At 42.1% G+C, this 22,123-nt stretch overlaps 1 protein-coding gene across 1 annotated transcript in view; it reads left to right on the top strand.

The window, feature by feature from the left end:
• Positions 1-21,411, top strand: part of ONECUT1 (one cut homeobox 1) — an 81,446-nt gene extending 60,035 nt beyond the window's left edge. The window contains exon 3 of the mRNA XM_069624852.1: positions 18,878-21,411. Coding sequence (XP_069480953.1) covers positions 18,878-19,170 — 293 coding nt within the window. The 3' untranslated portion in view covers positions 19,171-21,411. The remainder of the gene's footprint in view (positions 1-18,877) is intronic.
• The last annotated feature ends 712 nt before the right edge of the window (positions 21,412-22,123 follow it).

The raw sequence follows: 22,123 nt of genomic DNA, 5'->3' as shown, positions 1-22,123 counted from the left end.
CCCTCTCCTGTTATCCACTGGCTGCTGGCATTGTGGGTACTGTGAGACACAGAGAAAGACACTGGCAGCCAGGATGGAGCTGTGCAGGCATGGGGTGATAAACTGTGGTACACCTGGCAAGCAGGATGAAGGCATATGGTCCGGGCCCTCCGAACTCGCCCAGCCTGCCTCGGGGGTAGGACTGGCTCTGACTTGTACCCTGGTGGTCCTCCAACCCCAGGGTAGGAGTGGTCCCTATCCCCACCTTTCAAGGACAGATTGCTGGCCTTTTCACACACCTCTATCATTTCCTCTGAGCCCCCCTCTCCACGAAGGTTCTAACTGTCTGAGGGGACAAGAAGTCAACATTGGCTTGGTTAGAACTGGCCCTGTGTTCAACCACAAAGGTATATGGTTGGAGTGCCAGAAAACCTCTCGGAAATCGAGGGTTAATGTCTTTGTTCCATGCCATCCAGACCAAGGAGGCGCAATCTGTTATCAGTCTTAATTGCCTTTCAGCGAACAATTATTGTAGGCTGCAAATGGTCCATTTATTGGCCAGGCACTCTAGCTCTACCACCGGATAGCTATTTGTCTTGGGAATAGTTTTCAGCTTCTAAACAGAACTGGCTTCTCTGCCCTATCGTGCATTTGGGAGAGGATTACTCCAAGCCTTACGGATGAAGAATCAGTTTGGAGTAACATTTCTAGGATGAAGCCTGGCATGATTAAGACTGGTCTTTTACAGAAGGTACTCTTAAAGTTCTCGATGGACAGATGCACTTTGCAGTCCCACCGTACAAGGGCTGCGGTGAACCTTGGTGAGCTTGTTCGTCAAGGGAGATACTAACTCTGAGTTGTTGTGGTTAAACCTCTGATAATACCGCACCAGGCATAGAACAGCATGGATGTCCTACTTGGTGACGGGCAGTTTGCTGTTTTGGACAGCCTCTGTTTTGTTTGTTTGGGAGAACACTTGCCCATTTCCCACCTGGAAGCCAAGGTACTTAACTGTTGTACATGACTTTGCTAGATGGCATTTTGCAGGAGTTGCCCTGAGGCTAGCCATCCTTAGCCGATCACATAGGCAGATAGATAGTTTATGTGATACTCACAGGAACAACTGTATATAATGATTTCTTCTGAGTAGGCCCCAGAAAATGTCTCCGCAAGAAGTCAGAACTGGAGCCAATAAGCATTGAAAGGTAGCTAGTGCCCCATGCAGGCCAAATTGAAAGACTTTAAATTGTGATAGCCCTTCCTAGATGGAGAAGGCCTTTTTGCATTTGACCTCTTCCTCTAGAGGTACCTGCCAATGCCATTTTGTCAGGTCCAGCATGGAGATATCCTTGGCTGGCCGCAGGGTCTCATCCAGCTTGTCTATTTGGGGCACGGGATAGGCATCAAACATGGACATTTTGTACAGTCTTCTGAAGTCTACACAGAACCTACACCTGTTGTCATGCTTATTCACTAGTACAAAGGAGTAGGACCTTTCATTATGAGATCTCTGTACAACGCTGAGGTCCAATAGTCTTCGTAACCACTCTCTGATGATTCTGTTACGTGCATCAGGTAGACGGTAAGGCTTTAGCCTCATGACTCTTCCTGCAGGTGTTATGATTTGATGTGCCACCCCTCATTTTCATTCTGGCTTTGTAGAGTACTCATTGGGGTATCAACCTAAGCAGCTCTCTGTCGAACGAGTTGGGGAGAGCAGGTTCTATGGTCACCCCATGAACTAGAGTAGGTAGCAGAGTCTCCCTGTTGTTATTGTCGTATAGGATGAGGCCTTCATGGTTGGTGTTGTCTTGCCGTGCCTTCCATTTGTTTATATGGGAGAGCTGTGATGGCTTCTTCTCTCAGCCTACTGGACCTCATAGGTCACACTCAACACAAATTCAATTATGCCATATGGTAATGCAAACATTCTGTACTTGCACTCATGTATCACACATAAAAAAACATTAACACATGGAGCATTAGTTACATCACTGAAATATTTTAGGCGGGAGGTCTGATTACAATGTTGTTACTTATATTTTAAAATATGTACATTTGCACAAAATAGAATATTTTGTAAAAACAAAATGAAGGCTAGACAACTTAAAAGACAAAACGCACACGAAATGTCAACATGCAACACACTGCATAGTCTATGTTTTCCATCAGTTCAGGGCAGAATTAGGTTGGCTAAGATTCTAGAGCACTAAAAACGAATATTTGTGGACAATGTAACCTGTATGTCTCTTATTCTTCTTTAAACTGAATTAACATGGCAGCATTCAAGACTTGGAATATGTCTCCTGCAGTCGTGAATGGCTGTATCTACCACTAGGAATTGAAAATTTACTGATACCAATAGCTAAGACATGGTATAATAGGTGTCCTGAACTCTAGCATAAAAGCTGACAATATGCCAATCAGCCAGCCTGGTAAAGTGCCTTTTACTTGTTCAGAAGTAGTACAGGGAGGAAGAGCGCCACCTTCTGTGCACGCACCATGATTAAATGGGAATCAAAGCGGAGCGCAATAGGAGTGGCTAATGTGATTAAAATATTGATGTATTCTCAAAAAAAGTCCCATTAGAACAATTTACTTTTTGCTATTAAAGGCACTCTCAATTCATTGGGGGTAATTAAAGTGCAATTAAAGGGATTCAATTCTAATTACAAATGCCCGACAAACTATTATCTCATCACACCAATGCGGTTAACCAGGGGCCCAGCTAAATGAGGAAAACATTAACTTGGGAAGATGCACTACAAAGTTATAGTGAGCAATAAGATACAATGGTTCCAATGAGGTTAGAAGGGCATTATGGGAATAAATAATGAGATGTTTACTGAAGATAAGAAGGATTTCTGCAAATCTAATAAACCAAGCTCAGCAGTTTAAACAGGGAGTGTAATTGCATTAGTCTAGGCTTCTGGGATGAAAGTTGGCAAAGCTTGCATCACATTATTGCAAACCTGGGGATTTGAAACAGTAATTCATTCGATAAGTAAGTTGATTAAAGTCATCTATTTAGGCTAAATATTGTTTTTGTGTGCAACAGAACTGGGCGGACGAAGCGTTACATATTACAAGAATGTATCATTGTCCAGGAAATGTTTCCTTTCTAATAAATGGCATCCACTGATTAAGCATTCAGATGCTCTTTGATTATGGATATCAATGGGAAATTGGTTGTATTTGGGTCAGTGTCTAATTGTTACTTCCAACATTCACTATTCATAAATTTCGCTTGTGATTTTAGAATTCATTAAGGAACAGAGAGCCTTAAAGAGGCGTAGCCAGGCATACTTTTAAAATAAAAACACTGAAGTAACCACCTGATGCACTTTAGAGAACAGCAGCAAACTTGTCAAATATCTTAATCATCCCAATGTTCTGCAGCAACTTTCCCACTTCTGGAATTGTTTTCAAAATAAAGATTAGAGCAGCAGGGTTCTCATCATACTATATACACATTGACTGAACTTGCAGAAAACACATTCTTCAACTCTAAAGAAGAGGAAATCCAGGGATACTTTTTGATACACTGGGACAGGAGTCTAACATTCCTAATATTTATTTTGAGAATTAAATAGGCAGTGGAAAATAATAACTATAAATGCCTTTCTGCAAAAGGCACTTGGAGAACTCATTTTGTAGGCTAATACAAATATGTTCAAAGTCTGTTGATGTTCTCTAAGCTACAATAGGGGATGCCTTTAATTTTAAAGCATTGAGTCCCATTTTATAGAATATTATTTCCCCTGCTCAATCAAATTAGTTGGTGTTTTGGATTTGCCTAGGCCAGGGGTCTGCAACCTTTGGCTCTCCAGATGTTTTGAACTGCAACTCACATGATCCCTCACCATTGAATATGCTTGCAAGGATTGACAGGAGTTGTAGTCACTAACATGTAGAGAGAAAAAAGTGCAGGACCCTGCACTAGGCCATGTGCCCACTCATCACAGTGACCCATTTCATTTCCAATATCTGCACAATGCTGGATGTTGCAGTGTGGTCCAGTTATAGCATTACCTATAAACTTCTATGCCCTAGGTTTGTATACCCTGTGGACTTTCTCCAACTGCTTCGAAACAAAACTTTTTTTCTTGATGTGTTCACCACACCACTATTGAGCCCTCTCCTGGTCATGCACCGTGTTTTTCACAGTGACCTGTGCACATTCCCCAACCCACAATGTATTGAATTTATTGAATTGTTTTTTTATAACATGCTTAATACCGCACCTGAATTTGGTTTCTAAGTGCAGATCCGGGATTCAAACCTCTGTTGCCCTACTGCCAAGACCAGCGCGTTGCCCCTGCGTTATCCTCCGTTCACATACTTTTCTGCGGGGCTGTCTATACACCTAAGACTGTGTGTGCCGAGTGGTGAACCGTGTCCTTAATCCCGCAAATTTGTCATCCTGCCAATGAAGACAATCGTCTGTTTACAACCTGAAGAAATTGTTTCGGACCTCCAGTTTACATTTTCTTCACTTCAGCACAATTGATTTCCAGCCTGTGTTCGAACATACATGTTGCCAAAGTTGTGCAGTCCAGTACTGTGCCTTTTTGTGGATTTCTGTCAAGCCTCTGAGTCTTTCCTCTATGCTTCCTGCACTCACATGCTTGATAGGTTAGGCCTTATTCTAAGCTTGTACTTACTGTAAGCGCAAAGACATTGCACACACTCATGACTGTGCATTGAAAAGGGAAACCTTGGCCAGAAAAATGTAAAGAATTTGCAAGTGTCCCCGTGTTGAGTTCATTGAACTCCCTATCTTAACTTGTGTGGGAAGCAAGCCACTAAGGACTGGTGTGGTACGGCTGCTACCCGATGTGCCTCCCAGAAGGTAGATGAGGAAGGAACCTGCCAGCTGGCTCTGCCCACAGAGACGTGGTAGCGTGCCCTCATGAGCAGATCAGTACAGTCTTGCCCTTGTGAACTCCATCCCTCCGAATGCATCAACAAGGAAGCAAACCGATCCACAAACCGGCATACCGACCATGCAGCAGTTATCTGAAGTCTGTTTGCAGGTTTGCAGAATTTGCTAAATCCCTCAGGTTTACTTAGCCTGACAAAAGCAAGCTGCGCAGCATGCAGTCCAGCACCCCTCTGAGGCTGCCACCGGAACAGACAGAGGAGACCGTGGAATGACACAGAACCATCAAACGCGACGAGGAGAATTCCCAGATGATGCTGCCTGCCCTGGGTCCTTAAGAAACCTCGCAGTTCCTAATTAAACCCAATAAGAGCCACTGCACAATAAACCAGTTTCCAAACGTCACTAATAATAATACATCAAGGGAAGTCTGCTGAGACGAATAACCAATCACACAAGGGAATACAAGAACATGTGAGGAATAACCAATCAGAGTCAGCCTTAGAAAATACTGCACTGCCTCATGGGTACAAAAGGGGCTGGGAAAGTTCATTCAGCTGCCTGGAGCCAGAGGAAGCAGGCGTGTTCAGGGGGAGACTGCTGAAGGAGACTAGACTGACACTACTGCTCCCTGTCATAGGGCAGTACAAGAAGAGAGAGTTGCTGACTGGGCGAAGTCCGTGCAAGCCTGAAAGGCCCGGAGAGACCAGCTGAAAGCTTGCATTGGCGGTAAACCCTGGAGATAGCAGGCAGGCCAGCTTATTACCAGAGGACTTGACAAGACCTTGGAGAAGTGGAAAATCAGACCAGCGAGCCCGAGGGGAAGAATGAGGAAATGATTGGAAAACAAACCCTTGCAAGGACTTCCTAAGAAGGACCCAGATTGAGGGGCGGAATACCAGGGCAAAAAGCAGCCGAGAGGCCTAGAAGGATTGTGCAAGGTGGAGCAATGATCAAGGAGGGCCTAAAAAGAAGTATTACACTAGAAGAGGCTTATGAAGAGCCAGAGGGCAAACACCTCGAGACCTACGAATCTGAAGAGTCCACCGGGATACTGTGAAAGCAGGAAGACCAGAGTGTGAACTGGATTGTGAGTAACCCACAGAGGGGCCTTTACCAAGATAACTATTTTTTCTTGATTTCTTAGAATAGTGATGGACCTTTGAAGTTAGGAGTTGTGAACTATTGTTGCCCATCTAGTGAAAAGTCTTGCGTTTTAGACTAAAGGAGCCAGAAAGCTAAGGACTTGATAAGATTAGATTTTAGATTTCTGTTGGCCACCCGTTTGGAAATTTCTTTTTAGAATGTGGTGCCCCAGGAGTGACAATGATTTGAAGAGTAGGATTAGAAGCTTTCTGTTTTCAAAGTAAACTAAGGGGGTGGGAGCAGGGAGATGTGGGTGTCAATCGTGTTCCAACAGAAGGCCTGTCGTCTCCGTTTGTTGTCCTAATCTGACGCTAGTTTGAATAGAGCCTGATTATTATTTATTTATAGTTCTATCCCGGGTATTGTAGGCGGTTTGCCAACCTATTCCTTGAATCATCACTATAAATAAGTGTGTGCAAGACACCATGAAATGTAGCTGTCCTGTGTATCATTACTCGACCATCTTACAGTGCTGCTTTAGCAAGCAATCAGACCACAGAACGTATTATTGATCCAACCATTCACAGTCTCTAGGCCACAGAGAAGGAAGCCCGACACGCAAAAGGTCACGCACAGAAGCGCGACGTGTGGCGCATCGGGCTTCCATTTACGAGACCTGCAGAACAAAGAGAGAAGGCAACCTGAGCCCACAGCAGGTAAATGGGGGAGTTGAAAGACGGGATGGTGGGGTCAGGCAGCAAAGGAGGGGTGCAGGGGGGCCCTAAAAAGAACCAGTAGAGGGGCCGGGAACAAAAGTCCCCCAAGCCGGTGCAACCTTCTCGGCCTGCAATTTGCAAAGTCTGTCTTTTGTTCTCAGCTTTTAGACATAGATCTGATCTAACCCCACCTTCTTTTGCAATTGGGGAAATCAATTGAGCAGAACAATAGTTGCAGTTTTTTGTCCACTTGCAGATTAACCTTTAGGACACACAGCTTTAACTCCAAACCTAGGCACACCTGTCACAATTGAAAAATTGAGCAAAACCTGATTTGTTTTGTTTGCGAATTTTGTTCCTTCGCTAAACTGCTACTGCTCCCGTTGCATTGTTACCCTAGTAGCACTTTCATTTATGCCAGATCCAATCAAGTAACAACTAGTACTTTTGGCTCAATTGCTGTTGTTTTAAGTCTGACTGTTAATGTCGAATCTGCTACCTGTTACGTATTAATGCCTGATGTACACACAACCTGCACCTATTGTTTTATACTGGAAACACCAATGCTTCTCTTATCATATGCGTCTCTTTATTGTGTAGCTACTTCACCTGTTTGTTGTAACCAAATTTTGATCTGGGGCACCCCGTCCATGTAACAAGTATCCCGACATTGTCACCCCAGTCTGTGTTGCATGTTTTCATTAATCCATTAAATCACTGTTGAGTGGTATTCCCGTTGGTTGGTGACCTTTAAAACGATCAAATAAAATTAAAACACATTTTTTTAAAGATTGCGCAAATGCTCCAAAATCAATCTGCTTCAATTTGTTGGCCTGTAGAAAAGCGTCCTTGAGTGGGACAGGCTGGAAGGATAGTATGAGGTTAGAGGAAGTGTTTAACATCCTATGCCCTCTCCATTAAAATGTCTGATAATAATACACCCAAGAATTTATAAAAAGAGATCAAAAAAAGGATATACACTGTCAACATTTATTTAGTGTTCCTCAACACCAAATAAGAAAGTGCAACATAAAAAAGCAGATCACTTGAAGTCCAAGTATACTCTCCGCAGCCCTATCTCGTTTACTATGCTGGACTTTACCTGTGACCCCATTGCAGCGGGGATATACTTCTCGGTGGACCGCATGTCATAGACGAAGGGATCAACCGATGATTTGAGACTCAGATATGGTTTCATTATATTCATGTTATTCAACTCAATATATGGGGGTTGGTGAACGGACAGAACCAAAGACGGATGGGTTTAGCGAGAACCAAACATGTAGTATGTTGGTAGAAGTCAATGGCAGTCTACAATGAGGCCATTATCCTAAGTCCCAAATGTACAGGCTTTTATGAGTAATTGTTCAAGGTGCACCTTCCCAGAAGGATTTGATACAAAGTAGGGTCATGGGTCCTGGACTCCAACACCCTCTGTTGCTTCGACTGGCACACGTTTGCCCTGCAAAGTTGTAGTTGATATCTTTCCCATCTGTCCAAGGTTGACTGTCGGGCCTAAGTCATTGCATTGCCCACCAACGAAGGCTGATGTGCCGCGTAGGGACCTGCATGATCAGGTTCTTCCCGCATCAGTGTCAGTTCAGGTGTCCTTTGAGCCCACCAGAGGCTCTTCTCTGATGTATTCTATTTAGTGATGTATTGAATTTAGTGAATCCTCTGTGCTCCAGTTCTTGGTACCATTTGGTCTGTAACTCTCACCAAATTATCTTGTCACTTGGTCCTTTGTGAACTTCTGTGAGTTCACTCCTCGACCCTGAATATGGCTGTGAGTTATCCTGTTGGAATCTTTCTCCTCCTTTCTTGGCTTCCCCCAGCATGCCTTATTTATTATCCTTGGTATGGCCCCCGGCTAGCATGTCCGTCTCTGTTTTGCACTTTCTTGCTTCGCTTGCTCTTATGCCCTGGCTGTGGACTAGCTCTGGCCCCACTGTTCTCGCCTTTCACCTCTGAGTAGCCCCTCCAGGCTTTGCCCTCATGGCTTGGTTTTTATCCCTAGACCTTGATGTCCAATGCCACCACCTCCCTTTCTCTTCTTCTTTTCTCTGCCTGTGCTGACCTCCTTCATCTCTCTCCTGCTCTCTGATAATCTTCTCCCCATGTCCATAGAACCACCTCCAATGTCTTTCTTTCCCTTCACCTTCACTCTTCTTGCTGTCTCTCTTCCAGCCTCCAACTCAAGCTCTTCTGTCTATCCTCCCATGCCACCTTCTTCTTCACTGTCCTGCTATCTGCTATATGCTTTCTCTCTCTCTCTCTCTCTCTCTCTCTCTCTCTCTCTCTCTTTCTCTCTCTCTCTCTCCTTCTCTCGCTCTCACTTTCTCTCTCTGTTTCTCTCTCTGCTTCTCTCTCTCTCTCTCTCTCCCTATCTCTCTTTCTCTTCTTCTCGCGCTCTCTCTATTTCTCACTCTCACTCTCTAATGTACATCAAATCCTCAAATGTCTACTTGTGAGACATATATTTAAGACAGATCAATATTTGCAATAGCAATCTCCAAGAGAATTAACTCACCTCTCAGCTGGCACGTCCCTTACTGCCAACCAGACCTACTGATCCCCAGGCCCTCCCTCACCCAACATAAAACACAAAATTCCTTCATGGACTCCCTCACTCGTCAGCCAATTCTACAACACAGAATTCTTTAATGAGCTCCCTCACCCATCACCTAACGTTAGAACACAGCATTCCTGCATGGGCTCCCTTACCCATCACCCTACACTAGAACACAGAATCCCTTCATAGGCTCCCTTACCCATCACCCAAAGTTAGAGCACAGAATTCCTTCATGGACTCCCTCTCCCTTCACCCAACACTAAAACACAGAATTCCTTCATGGGCTCCCTAACCCATCACCCAACTTTAGAACAAAGAATGCCTTCATGGGCTCCCTCACCCATCACCCAATACTGCAACACAGAATTCCTTCATGGGCTCCCTCACCCATCACCCAATACTAGAACACACAATTCATTCCTTCATGGGTTCTCTCACCCATCACCCACCACTAGAACACATAACTCCTTCATGGGCTCCCTCACCCATCACCCAACACTAGAACACAGAATCCCTTCATGGGCTCCTTCACCCATCACCTAAGGTTAGAACACATAATTCCTTCATGGGCTCCCTTACCCACCACTCAACACTAGAACACAGGATGCCTTCATGGGCTCTCTCAACCAACACCCAACACTAAAACACAGAATCCCTTCATATGCTCCCTCACCCATCACCCAATGCTAGAACACAGAATTCCTTCATGGGCTCCCTCACCCATCATCCAATGTTAGAGCACAGAATCCCTTCATAGGCTCCCTCACCCATCACCCAATGTTAGAGCACAGAATCCCTTCATGGGCTCCCTCACCCATCACCTAATACTAGAAAACAGAGTTCTTTCATGGGCTCCCCCACCCATCACCCAATACTAGAACACAGAATTCCTCCATGGGCTCCCTCACCCATCACCCAATGTAAGAACACAGAATTCCTTCATGGGTTCCCTCACCCATCACCCACCACTAGAACACAGAATTCCTTCATGGGCTACCTCACTCATCACCCAACACTGGAACACAGAATCCCTTCATGGGCTCCCTCACCCATCACCCAATGTTGGAACACATAATACCTTCATGGGCTCCCTTACCCATCACCCTACACTAGAACACAGAATCCCTTCATGGGCTCCCTCACCCATCACCCAACGGTAGAACACAGAATTTCTTCATGGGCTCCCTCATCCAACACCCAACACTAGAACACAGAATCCCTTCATGGGCTCCCTCACCCATCACCCAACGGTAGAACACAGAATTCCTTCATGGGCTCCCTCACCCATCACCTCAACACTAGAACACAGAATACCTTCATGGGCTCCCTCACCCATCACACAATACTAGAACACAGAACTCCTTCATGGGCTCCCTCACCCATCACCCAATGTTGGAACACAGCATTCCTTCATGGGCTCCCTCACCCATCACCCAATGTTAGAACCTCGAATTCTTGCATGGGCTCCCGCACTCAACACCCAACACTAGAACACAGAATCCCTTCATGGACTCCCTCACCCATCACCTAATACTAGAACGCAGAGTTCATTCATGGGCTCCCTCACCCATCACCCACCATTAGAACACAGTGAGCCATATAGTTGGAGTTATGGTAGTAAATTGGCCCCTTTGAAGTAAATGTCATGAGAAGTACAGATGAGGGCCGGACAAAGATTTAGCATGGGACGAATGGCGTGTGAATACCTTGAATGACAATATAAATAGAAACATGCATTTAAACAGCCAGCTATTTAGATACACTGTTTTGTGGATGCAATACTTTAGACATGTACACACCAACAAACATTAAAAGATCTTTGATGTTATTACAGGAAGAATGAGTCATAAGTATTCGTGTTAATATCAGTATTAATCCATATTTGGCAAGCTGTTCTTCTGGGTCTGCTATTGGCATACATTACAATGTCTTCAAGTAGGACGGTAGGTCCACAAAAATGCTATGTTTAGCTTTGGTAGGTGGCAGATCCACCTATAAGCCGAAACTATTGCATTTATCTACAGATAGGGAGAAATGGCATATAAGGAGGGACACACAACTTGACGGTGTTGTTTGGTTATTTGCTGACCCATTGACTGGCCATGGTAATCCCTATGGCCATTACCATCCAGTTCCTGCTCTCCCTGCCCAAAACACCTCAGCATGGGAACTTTTTGAGCTCTCTTTAATGAAGCCTCATCATCAAACGTAGTACTGAAAATGCCTGCCAGTGTTTTCTCAAAGCAGACTTCTGAGATTTTAATCACTTAATTTGAGGTATAAAAACGTCACTGGTGTAATACAAATGTCTAAATATGGTCTGCCTTTGGTTTATAAGCACTATGCATGCATGTCCTTCACTGAAGTCCTGTTAAAAACGGCATCGGAAAAGCCAACAGTTTCGGCTTCTGCATGAGCATTAGGTATTTGCAAGGCACTGCTATTGTATGCTTAAGTACTCACACCATTTTGCACCTGCTACCATCAATGGCCAGTTGATACCACTAAAGCAGTGACAGGCAAGTGCCCTTTCTAAGGCTACACAAAAGCCCAAACTGTTGGTATTGCCAATGCTTGTTTGATATGTATTTCATTTCAGGAGTCCAGGTTACGTACGTGTGTGTGTGTGTGGTCCCCCATGTGCTTGCATACATTGTAATCGGTTAGTGAAGGTATTTAGAGCTTCACAGCAGGAAGTATTGCTGCTTTATCTATATTTATAAAAGTGAAAATATGTGGGTTTGAGGCTAGGTTTGTGGCTAAGCATTTTTCCATATACAATTCCACACCGTTTCACCAATCTGCACCAAATTTTGCATAATTACCCTTTAGGACCCTCCGGACAATACTGGCTACGTGACATTTGGACACCCCACCGCATTCCCTGGATTTCAGCAAACGTCAACATTTGTTTGGGGGTTTCTGGCTTACTGAAGCATTGTTCTGTATACAACTCCACACTGTTTCACCAATCTGCACCAAATGTAGCAGACTTACCTCTTAGGACCCTCCGGACATTACTGGTTACATGAAATGTGGACACCCTACCCCTTTCACTGGATTTCAGCACAAGCCAAAATTTGTTTGTGGGTTTGTGGCTTGGTGAAGCGTTGTTCCTTATGACATGATATGATATGATGTGTCATTTATAACGCGCCTGTACACAAATGTTTCTAGACACAAATTATACAATTCCACACTGTTTCACCAATCTGCATCACATTTTGCATAGTTACTTGTTAGGGCCCCTGGGACATTACTGGCTAAATAACTTTTTGACACCTCACCCCTTTCCCCGGATTTCAGCACCTTCACAGAAGAGAAGGTTGCCTGAAATCAGCGAAACATCAATGTGGTCATTGAAGGACCAGTCCTCAACCCTAGAATGCACGGCTTCTCGGGCTTTTCACCACAATGCACCACAACAAGCTGCAACATGCCAGAGTGAGGCAACAGGTGGGGAGAGAGAGCACAGTAGGTCCCAGTTTGCAGCAGCACACCCTCTCTCGCCTCCCCCCAATGTCTGCTCCGCGGCATGTCAGCCAGTCACACATGCCCATTCTCGGTGCAGTTTATTTCAGAACACAAAGCACATCAAGCGATAAGCGAATCGGAACAGCCCCCTACAGGATCATTGATTTCAAACAATTGATGAGAGTTTTGTCATGTCTGTCCCCGGAGCCCGTCCGTAGAACGAGCTCTTTTTGCAAGTCAAACAATAAAAACCTTTCAAGTCAATTGTAAAAAATTACTGAAAGTCAAAAACGTAGATTGAAATGAACCAGGAGTTGCAAACCCCCATCCTACCAGATGTATGTTCATTGGCTGTCATGCCCTACAGTGAAAAGCTTTGCCCTCATCCCCCATCACTTATCAGAAATAGAGCCAGGCTTGTGAGCCAATCAAATGCAAAATGTAGCCAGGTTTCGAGAGGGGCCAAAAATATGCAAATGCCTGCAACTAAAACTTATTGTACGAGCTTTAGTAAAATCATACTGATGGCACAGATGCTTCAAAAATGACATCATTGCACCACGCAGTGGAACCATTGAGGACAGTACGAATTGGAAAGGGTAGGCATGTTGTAAAGGCAAATTATACTTCTCTATTTATGTTGTGGTATCTGTACGCACTAAATACATACCAGGCATGCATATATTGTACAGCATTACAACGGCCTAAAGAGAGCTGAGCGGTCTTAAGACCAAGTCAATTTGACCGCATGCGTCGTAATGCGTTTTTTAAATTATTTTTAAAAAAGGTGAAAAACACACTGTGCAAAAGGGCACAAAGAAAATGCACACGAGGAAAACGATGACAGAAAGCTAACATAGAAGTGTCCGCCATGATATTCTTTCACAATTGTCTCGGGTGGATAGCTCACGGGCAACGCGCTCGTCTTGGAAGCAAGACGACGCAGAGCAACACCAGTCCGCGCTTAGAAACCTCTGGGTCTTAGGTGTGTTATAAATAACCAATTACAATTATTGATGTATGTTGTCCGGCGCCACCGTCGGTTTTACGGAAACTCAGGTGGTTTTGGGTTGCCTTGGAAACCGTCTGGGTTTCCTCCTCCTTTTCCCACCGTAGGCACTTTGGGATCAACGACTCTTTCTCCATTTATGTGAATGAACTGTACCGTCACACCCAGACTGTGCCTTAAAAGCACAGAATGAATTTGCCCTGCAAAGGAGCAGTACATTTGCTGCGACTCTAATTGAACCCGATGGCACAAGGCTGCCCGGCGCTAACAGCGTCAGGGAATTATGCAACTCCTCTTTGTCCATTTGACCCCTAATTGGAAACCTAAAACTCTGTAAAGTGCATAAATACTGTGTAACCACATTTAAGCAGTGCAGTGACTAGTTTCATTGGGATTTGCAAATGCCCAAGGTCCGCTAGCGCTGCCGGTCCAATGCCCAGAAAAAGCACGGGGCAGAAAAAACAGCTGCTGCTAAAAGCTCCCTATCCCGCTTCCTTTAATAAACAAACAACTATTGCAGTAGAATTACCAACTGTAACAAAGCCTATTTCTAACAGAAGAAGTACAAATCCCCTTACTACACGGATCCGGAAATTCACAATGTCACAAAATCTTCCCCAAACGCGGAATTTATTTCTTTTGTGCTTTCAGCCGAACTGCAACAAGACTCACGATTTTATAAAAAAATAAAAAACATGTTCAATTACATTGCTCTGCTGGGACGCATCTGAATGCACTGATGTAGACTATTTAGAAAGGAATTTGATTAGTTTGAAATATGAGAAATCATTCAGGTCGCTGCGTAAAAAGACAGTAATTCAGTTCAGCAAATCCTTTTATTGAGGCGCAAACATTTGAAGAGCCATATTTTACGGCTGCACGTATTTCTGTTTGTGACCATACATTTATGATTTTAGAAATAGTGAAGTATTATGTGTAGCTATAGGCCAATAAAGTATGTGATTCCTCTCTTTAAAGGGGCTGTAAACATATGACTGGTGTAAACATGTACCATGTTTCTATTAAAGGTACGCTGCTATTTAAAGACCATATGGAAGAGCCAGTGACAGGTACTTATGAGCGACATTTCCTTTTTTTGTTTACATTTTATTATGCCAGTAAATATCGGCAAATATGTTTTACTGTTTGGATGTTCCATATGCCTGTTAGCAGCGATTCATACTTTCAAAGAACAGGGTGCAAAGATGTTTCACTCCAACCCCTTTGAGTGGTACAACGTCCTTTGATTGTGGGACGTTTTTTCGCGGGTTTTTTACCACAAATTCTTTATCGAAAAAACCCATCAAATCTTTTTTGGGGGGGTTAAAAAAGTATATATATGGGATGTGGGTTTTTGGTAATAGATATAAACTGAAAGGGAATGGGGGGGGTAGGGAGGAACCCCCTCAAAAATAATTTGCTTTTAAAATTGGGTTTTTTCGATAAAGAATTTGCGGTAATAAACTCCGCGAAAAAACATTCCGCGATGAAATGACATGGAACCCTATTTCTCAAACCCTATTCCATAGCATATGTCTATCTCCGCAGCCTCTAAGAAGCATATCTGTTTCCAGAAGTCTTCAAAATTCATGATATGAGTTGATCCTATTTTGCTCAACTAGTCTTAAGTCGTGTCTGTAATTGATTTATTTGATTTTGATGTACAGAAATCACACACAAATGTGAAGATCACTGATACAAAAACCCCATAAACATAATTTAGGTATGAAACTGCCACCCTAGGTTTGGCATGCCACTTAAATCCTACCTGTTGCACTAATCAGTTGTAGATGGTTTTTGGCATAAATGGATATCAAGCCATAAGAAAGACTTGGCTTAGGTAGGTGTTATATGGCTTGTATTTAGTGTTAGTAACGCTGCCAAGAAACCAGAAACCTTAAGAAACATTTTCAAGTATTGGGTGGTAGGTACCATATTTATTCCTATGCAGGTGTTTTAAAGTTTATCTTCCCAACACTCCCACTCATTAAGCATTACCCAACCATTGGAAGCAAACACAGAGAGACTCCATCTGAGATAAGGTGATTTCTAGTTTCTGTTTTCTGATTTCGTAAACATCGCTTACATCCAGAGCTTGAGAGGTGGGCCGTCCCATGGAATTTGAAGGAAGGCATACGGTAGGGCAGGGTTGTCCAACTACAGAAAATCGACCACTGGAAGGGGTGTTGCATGCAACCTGTTGGCAGCCTTTTGTTGTTGTAAATTGTGGTCATCTATGGAAAGAATTTCCCCTTGTGGCTTTGAGGACTCAGTTTGAGGAAAGGAACTGTTCCCATTTCCAGCCTAATCGCAGTATGTACGCGAGAGGTCTTACACAGCGCTGGACTATGTTAGTGGTCGCCACACCACTTGGACAATATCTGTCAATAACTCGTGTTTGATGCCTATGTATGGAAAACGTATTTCCGTTCCAACTTCTTCAAAAAGCTGCAACCTTGTATTTCTAAAAATATATAAAACTGGCAAACTCCATTTCTGCTACAATATCACGACTATAATCTGAGCCAACAAGGCAGCTGAGGAGAGGCTTCAATCTTTTCATTTATGACTACATTTCCATTCGAGGATTGTTTCATTTTTGTGTAGGTTGAAATCTGATTTTGTGTTTCAGCGTTATTTTAAAATTTGAAAAAAGTTGTGATTCTTTCAACATGTTTAATAAATGTGACAAGAAAGAATAACTCACTTTTCACCAATTGGGTAGCAAAAAAAACAACAAATTTGGGTAGCATATTGGCAAAACACTTAAAACTTATTTTCAATTACAATGGGTTGACTATATTCTGATAATTAGTGCTTAAATGCCTTTTGGGCCATAAGTGCTTTATAAGTACCTCATAGTTCAAGGGTCTGCAACCTTTGGTTCGCCAGATATTTTCAACTAAAACTCCCATCAGGCCTAGCCAGTATAGTCAATGGCTGGCAATCATGGGAGTTGTGGTACACAACAACTGACGACCCTTGACCTAGATAGATACATAGATAGATAGAGAGATAGAGATAGAGACAGAGAGATAGATAGATAGATAGATAGATAGATAGATAGATAGATAGATAGATAGATAGATAGATAGATAGATAGATAGATAGATAGATAACCATATGTTACAATATGTTATATATTGATAACATTTGGAACACATCCAATGACCAACTTCAGCACAGGAACCTATGATAACACAACTGTTCTTTCTGCACTCGAGAACTGTGGCCACCCTCTTTGGTTTTCTGTGTGCAGAATCATGTAATTCTTTTTTAGGGAACAAGTGTTGTGCCATTTCTTTCCCAAGATTGCGCTATGTCACTTTGCTACAATTAGTAACATCCAGAGCATTAATGTCCGCTCTAAAAACACTGTGCTTCATTATTTTAAATTCAATATCTTTTTATCAGCACTGTAATACTGCAAAGCAGAGTGTACTTGGAAGTCCTGTGTTGCACCGTGTAACATTTTGATGTTCCAGATTAAGGGTGTGATATTGGTCGACAAACCCACAACAAATTCTTACCTGCACAATGCATCAACAATCTCACAGCTTCAGAGATTTGTAGCGACTGCTGTCGTCTCCCCGCTGTCCATCGCCCTAAACCAAAAGCTTGGCGTAGGAGTTTTATTACCGGACTGTTCGATTGACTCTCTGTTCTATATTGGTTTCAACACACAGCTTATTTTTAAACATGGAAAACATATGCCTCTTATTTCCTTGAAAGATATTTAAAATATCCGTTGGCAATCATCTAAATGTCCTAAAATATATACGTTCAAACCACCTTTATTGTAGGCTGTCAACCTACCAAGCATTCAGGCTCTCAGAAAATCATGACTAAAAGTACAAGTATAGAGTAATTTAATGTATTTGTGATTGATTGCCAGACTTTGAATATGTTCCAGAATCCCTCTCAAGGTTACATTGCTCAAGTGTAATACCTAGTTGTAAAGCCTATTTGTAGAAATGGTATGTAGTTAGTAAAGAGAGGCCTGGGTCTCTTCTTTCTGGTGAGTGACAAGAATGAGAGTAAAATAAGAGGAAACCATATGCTGAACCATTAACTTATTTAAAGTGATTGCACAAAGGTGTGATGCTGTACCACGCTCTTCTAATATTCACAAAAGAAGAGATATTCTAGGTACATTTGGTGAGCAATTAAAACTAATTAATGCCCGGGTAAAATTATGCATAGTATTGCCTTGGGGAATGGAGTATAGTTCATCAGTGGCAATCTGATTATAAAATGCAGTTACTAAAGATATTCAACAGTGCTTAAGTAAAGAATGCGTGAAACTGATGAAAAGTTGGAAGACCAATCACCTAATGATTCTCACTGTAGTAAATAACTTTCCACTGATACGGAGAACTCACCCCCTCGATTGGATGCACAGCAGTTATAAAGGGATTACTTTGTTAGAAAATGTTCAATAATGTATTGGCATATTTCCAGTAGTAGCCAGAGTGATTTGTTAAATTCGACACACTCTTGAAAACACTTATCATTCAGGAAGGTTTTTTTATTTATCAAATTAACTTTATTTGAAAATATTTATTTCATGTGTTCGACAAACACTTTTTTAAATACAATCTTAACATAAAAAAGTAGAAATGAAAAAAATGTACTTATATGAATAGACCCTATATCAAACCTGTTTCTTTGACATGATATGATATGATAGGTTATTTATAATGCGCTTAATACCCAGAGATTTCTAAGCGCGGAGGGAAGAAAGATTACCCATACAACCTACAGCCATTTAGTATTATGACGGGCTTAAAGAAAGCCATTAAAGTTTCTCAGTTAAAATGCAGTGATCTAAACCCGAGCTTATAAAATCTAAGGATCTCTTGCAATATTAAATCAGAATAAAATGCTTTTCTTGCACTTTGTTTTCTTAACCACACGCAATGAAGACAAAGAGAATTCATGAGCTTACAATGGTTTCTCGAACTGCTTCAGATACACCAAAGTGCTTTCACAACTTGTCATGAATAATGCAGTACATTTCTTTGAACTCAATGCACATATAATTAAAAAAATCTATCAAAATATTCATAATCTTTCTCTCAATTATTGTAAGCGTTTAGGTATTTGCAAGAGTTTTTTTTTCAAATTGATTCTCACATGAAGATGTGTTTTCTCTACAGCATGCAAGCGGAAAGAGCAAGATCATGTGAAGGATCGAGGGAACACGCCTAAGAAGCCCAGGCTGGTCTTCACAGATGTCCAGCGTCGAACTCTACATGCAATATTCAAAGAAAATAAGCGCCCATCCAAAGAATTACAAATAACCATTTCCCAGCAACTTGGATTGGAGCTGAGTACCGTCAGCAACTTCTTCATGAATGCGCGGAGAAGGAGCCTCGATAAGTGGCAAGATGAGGGTAACTCCAATTCAGGAAATTCATCATCTTCATCAAGCACTTGTACCAAAGCATGAAGGAATAACCACAAACTAAACCTCGGTGGAAAAGCTTTAAAACAAAGACCAGGTCCTCAAGATAGCAGGTTTAAACTTATAACTGTTTGACAAAAAAATGTTATTTATAAGTCCAAAGAGAAACCAAAGACTTAGTCACCTGCATTACGACTTTCTACTAAGACACCCACTTTTGTAGGAGGAGGACGACTATCAAAGAAACAATGGAAAAAATAATCCCACTGGTCCTACACCTTCATCCATCATCATCATCGTCACTGTACTTGGCTGTTTGGTGGTTTGGAGCATAGTGATTTCTTGTCATTGAACGGGCATCTTTCCAAATATGACTTTTCATTTCCACGTGGATGCCATGAAGGTGTACGGTGTATCAGTACTGTGTACATACCAGTGATAAGGACATGGTCAAAGCTGGTCTGCAGAATGGGTAATGACAGAGCATGACCACAAAAAAACATTGTAGAGTCGTCTGAGTTCAAATGAACGGTGGTGTGTTTGTGCTTGTATTGTTTGGACATAGTAATACAAGACCCAAGAGCTAAGTCCAAACGGTAGGCAAAGAAACTTTGAATGACACCGAAATTAGTGCATTCTCTTTGTTTGTTAAGGGATGTTCAAACCAAAATGAAACACAACTCCTTCAACACATAAAATAAGTAAACTAGGAACCAAAGAACACATTGAATATTTTATTGCAGGTATTTTAATGCAACAATGTTGATATTTCAAAGCTATTTTTTACACTAAAAATGTAGAGCGATAGTGTAGGACAGTTTTATTTACCAGAAACAAGATTTACAGATGACTGTTATTCGTAATATTTATTTGTTTACTATGAGCGGAATGGCATTCAAGAACTATCACTAAATGCGACGATATCTTATCGCAAATTCCTGTCCCCCTTTGTGTGATGGGGCATTTACTACAAACGGACACTCACTAAAGGGGATAGACAATGGTCATATGGCCTGCCACACATTCTCCATTAAAAATAACAAATAGCCCATCCAAAACCCCTCAGTCCCAAAGTAGAGAAGGAGAGAGGTCCTAACACTGATAAAAAAAAACGTTCCAACATAGTTAAACAATGTCTACTCACACCTTTGCTAGGATGCTAAAATCAAACATATAATTTATGTCTTTCCCAGTCTTTGACCTGTTATTCAACTCCAGTGTTCTGTACCTAAAGTGAACGTAGATGAATTTTACTATCAAATTATATGAACACCAAAGACCCTGAACAATTCATAATTCTCCTGTGTAGCACCTCTACAAAACTAGACGATAAGCATTTTGCCTCAAACACATTAGTTCTAAGTTTAGGGCGTGAATACCCTTCCATACGTACATTGGTACTACGGTAACACAAAGATGTATGCTGAGTAGTTAGGTCCATGCCACCTGGGGAAAATATTACCTTCCCTGCCATCACATTCTCGTGTCACGCCTATGCACAAATCTAATTTCACTAAATGTGGGAGCACATAAAGGTTGTGCATCTAATTAACAGGAAATTCTCCTGATGAATAAACATGTGTTACATTACCACATTTTTATAGAGGGATGAAGGCGGCAGCAACCTTGTCCGAGTTTCTGCACCCAGTGGGCATACATTTGCAGTTGGGTGCATATAATCCCGAATGTTGGTTCAAGAGCCATCAGCCACCTTCCTAGGATAATCAAGCTGTGTCCTCTTCTTCTGGACTGTCTATGGCGGATCATAGAATCATCTGAGGTCAGTTGGGCACTTTAATTTCAGCCCCCATGCATGGTTCACTAGGAGAGCACTGTAGAGCACCAAACACAAGGCTGATCCTTGGACACATCCCTTGTCACCTCTTTTATTTCAAGATTTACTTCACTTTCCAGCTCTCTTTGTGAACTGCCCCATGTTTCTTAACCATGCTAGCTACAATCGCAAGGGTACTCAATATCTTCACGCATCTTTTTAATGGAACAATAGAGTTGGCTTTACTGAAGTCCAATTGTTTCATGTCGTCTTCACTGCATTTATCTATTTACTTTGACGGTTGGTCAGAAATCTCAGATGTTTCCTGCATAAATTCTATCTTGTGTAGCCCAATACTTTCAAAGCACTCTGCTGGTCTTAAGTTTGTATATTGCTGACAAAAATACCTGTTGATGAGGTCTGAATGATTGACCTGAAGTTGCTGGCCTCCCACCTCCTCCCACATTTGTAGACAGAGTGTAGGGTTTCAAAGAATGAACTGAAAAGAAGATAATGATGAGAAGAACAATCACAACAAGAAGTGTTGTTGATGATCTAGAAGACAAAAGACAGTCAGATTCCAATTTGACTGTCTTACGTCTTCTAGAACATCAGCAACACTTCTTGCTGTGATTTTTCTTCTCATCATTATCTCCTTTTCAGTTCAATCTTTGAAACCCTGGACTCCTTTTCCCATAACCTAGATACATGTGAAGAGTAAGCCTCTTGGATTCCTTAATGTAACAATTTTCTACAATGTGTGTAACTATCCTTTCGTGAGTGCCTGGATTACTTGGCCGTACTTTTTATAAATAGACAGAAGAAGAAAGTTGTCTGTCAAAATATGCTTCTTGACGAATCACAGAAGTTCCAGATATCTTTGAAATTACAAACACGCTCAAGCATCATACATTTACCTTTCGCATAAATTCAAAATGGTGCGGCAAAGAGAGACTCGTGTTGCACATGTTTTGGGGTATTAGTAATTATAAAGTGCTTTTGTTCCAACACCTGGACCTTGCACTCTTTAGATTCCTTTGTCATTAAGATACTTCCACTCAATACATTAGATAGTCCCACCGAGTCTTCCTCCTGCCACTACTTGAGGGCTATAATGCGTCCATCCTGTCTAATGGTGTATTCAGTTTATGTTGTAGAATCCCTGTACTCTGTCTCTCTCAATTATTGCAGGAGGACATTTGGATACATTTGTTGAGACTTCCA

Source organism: Ambystoma mexicanum, chromosome 11, assembly GCF_040938575.1.
Source record: "Ambystoma mexicanum isolate Mex_15411 chromosome 11, UKY_AmexF1_1, whole genome shotgun sequence".
NCBI lineage: Eukaryota > Metazoa > Chordata > Amphibia > Caudata > Ambystomatidae > Ambystoma > Ambystoma mexicanum.
This window is presented reverse-complemented; position numbering and strand designations above follow the sequence as displayed.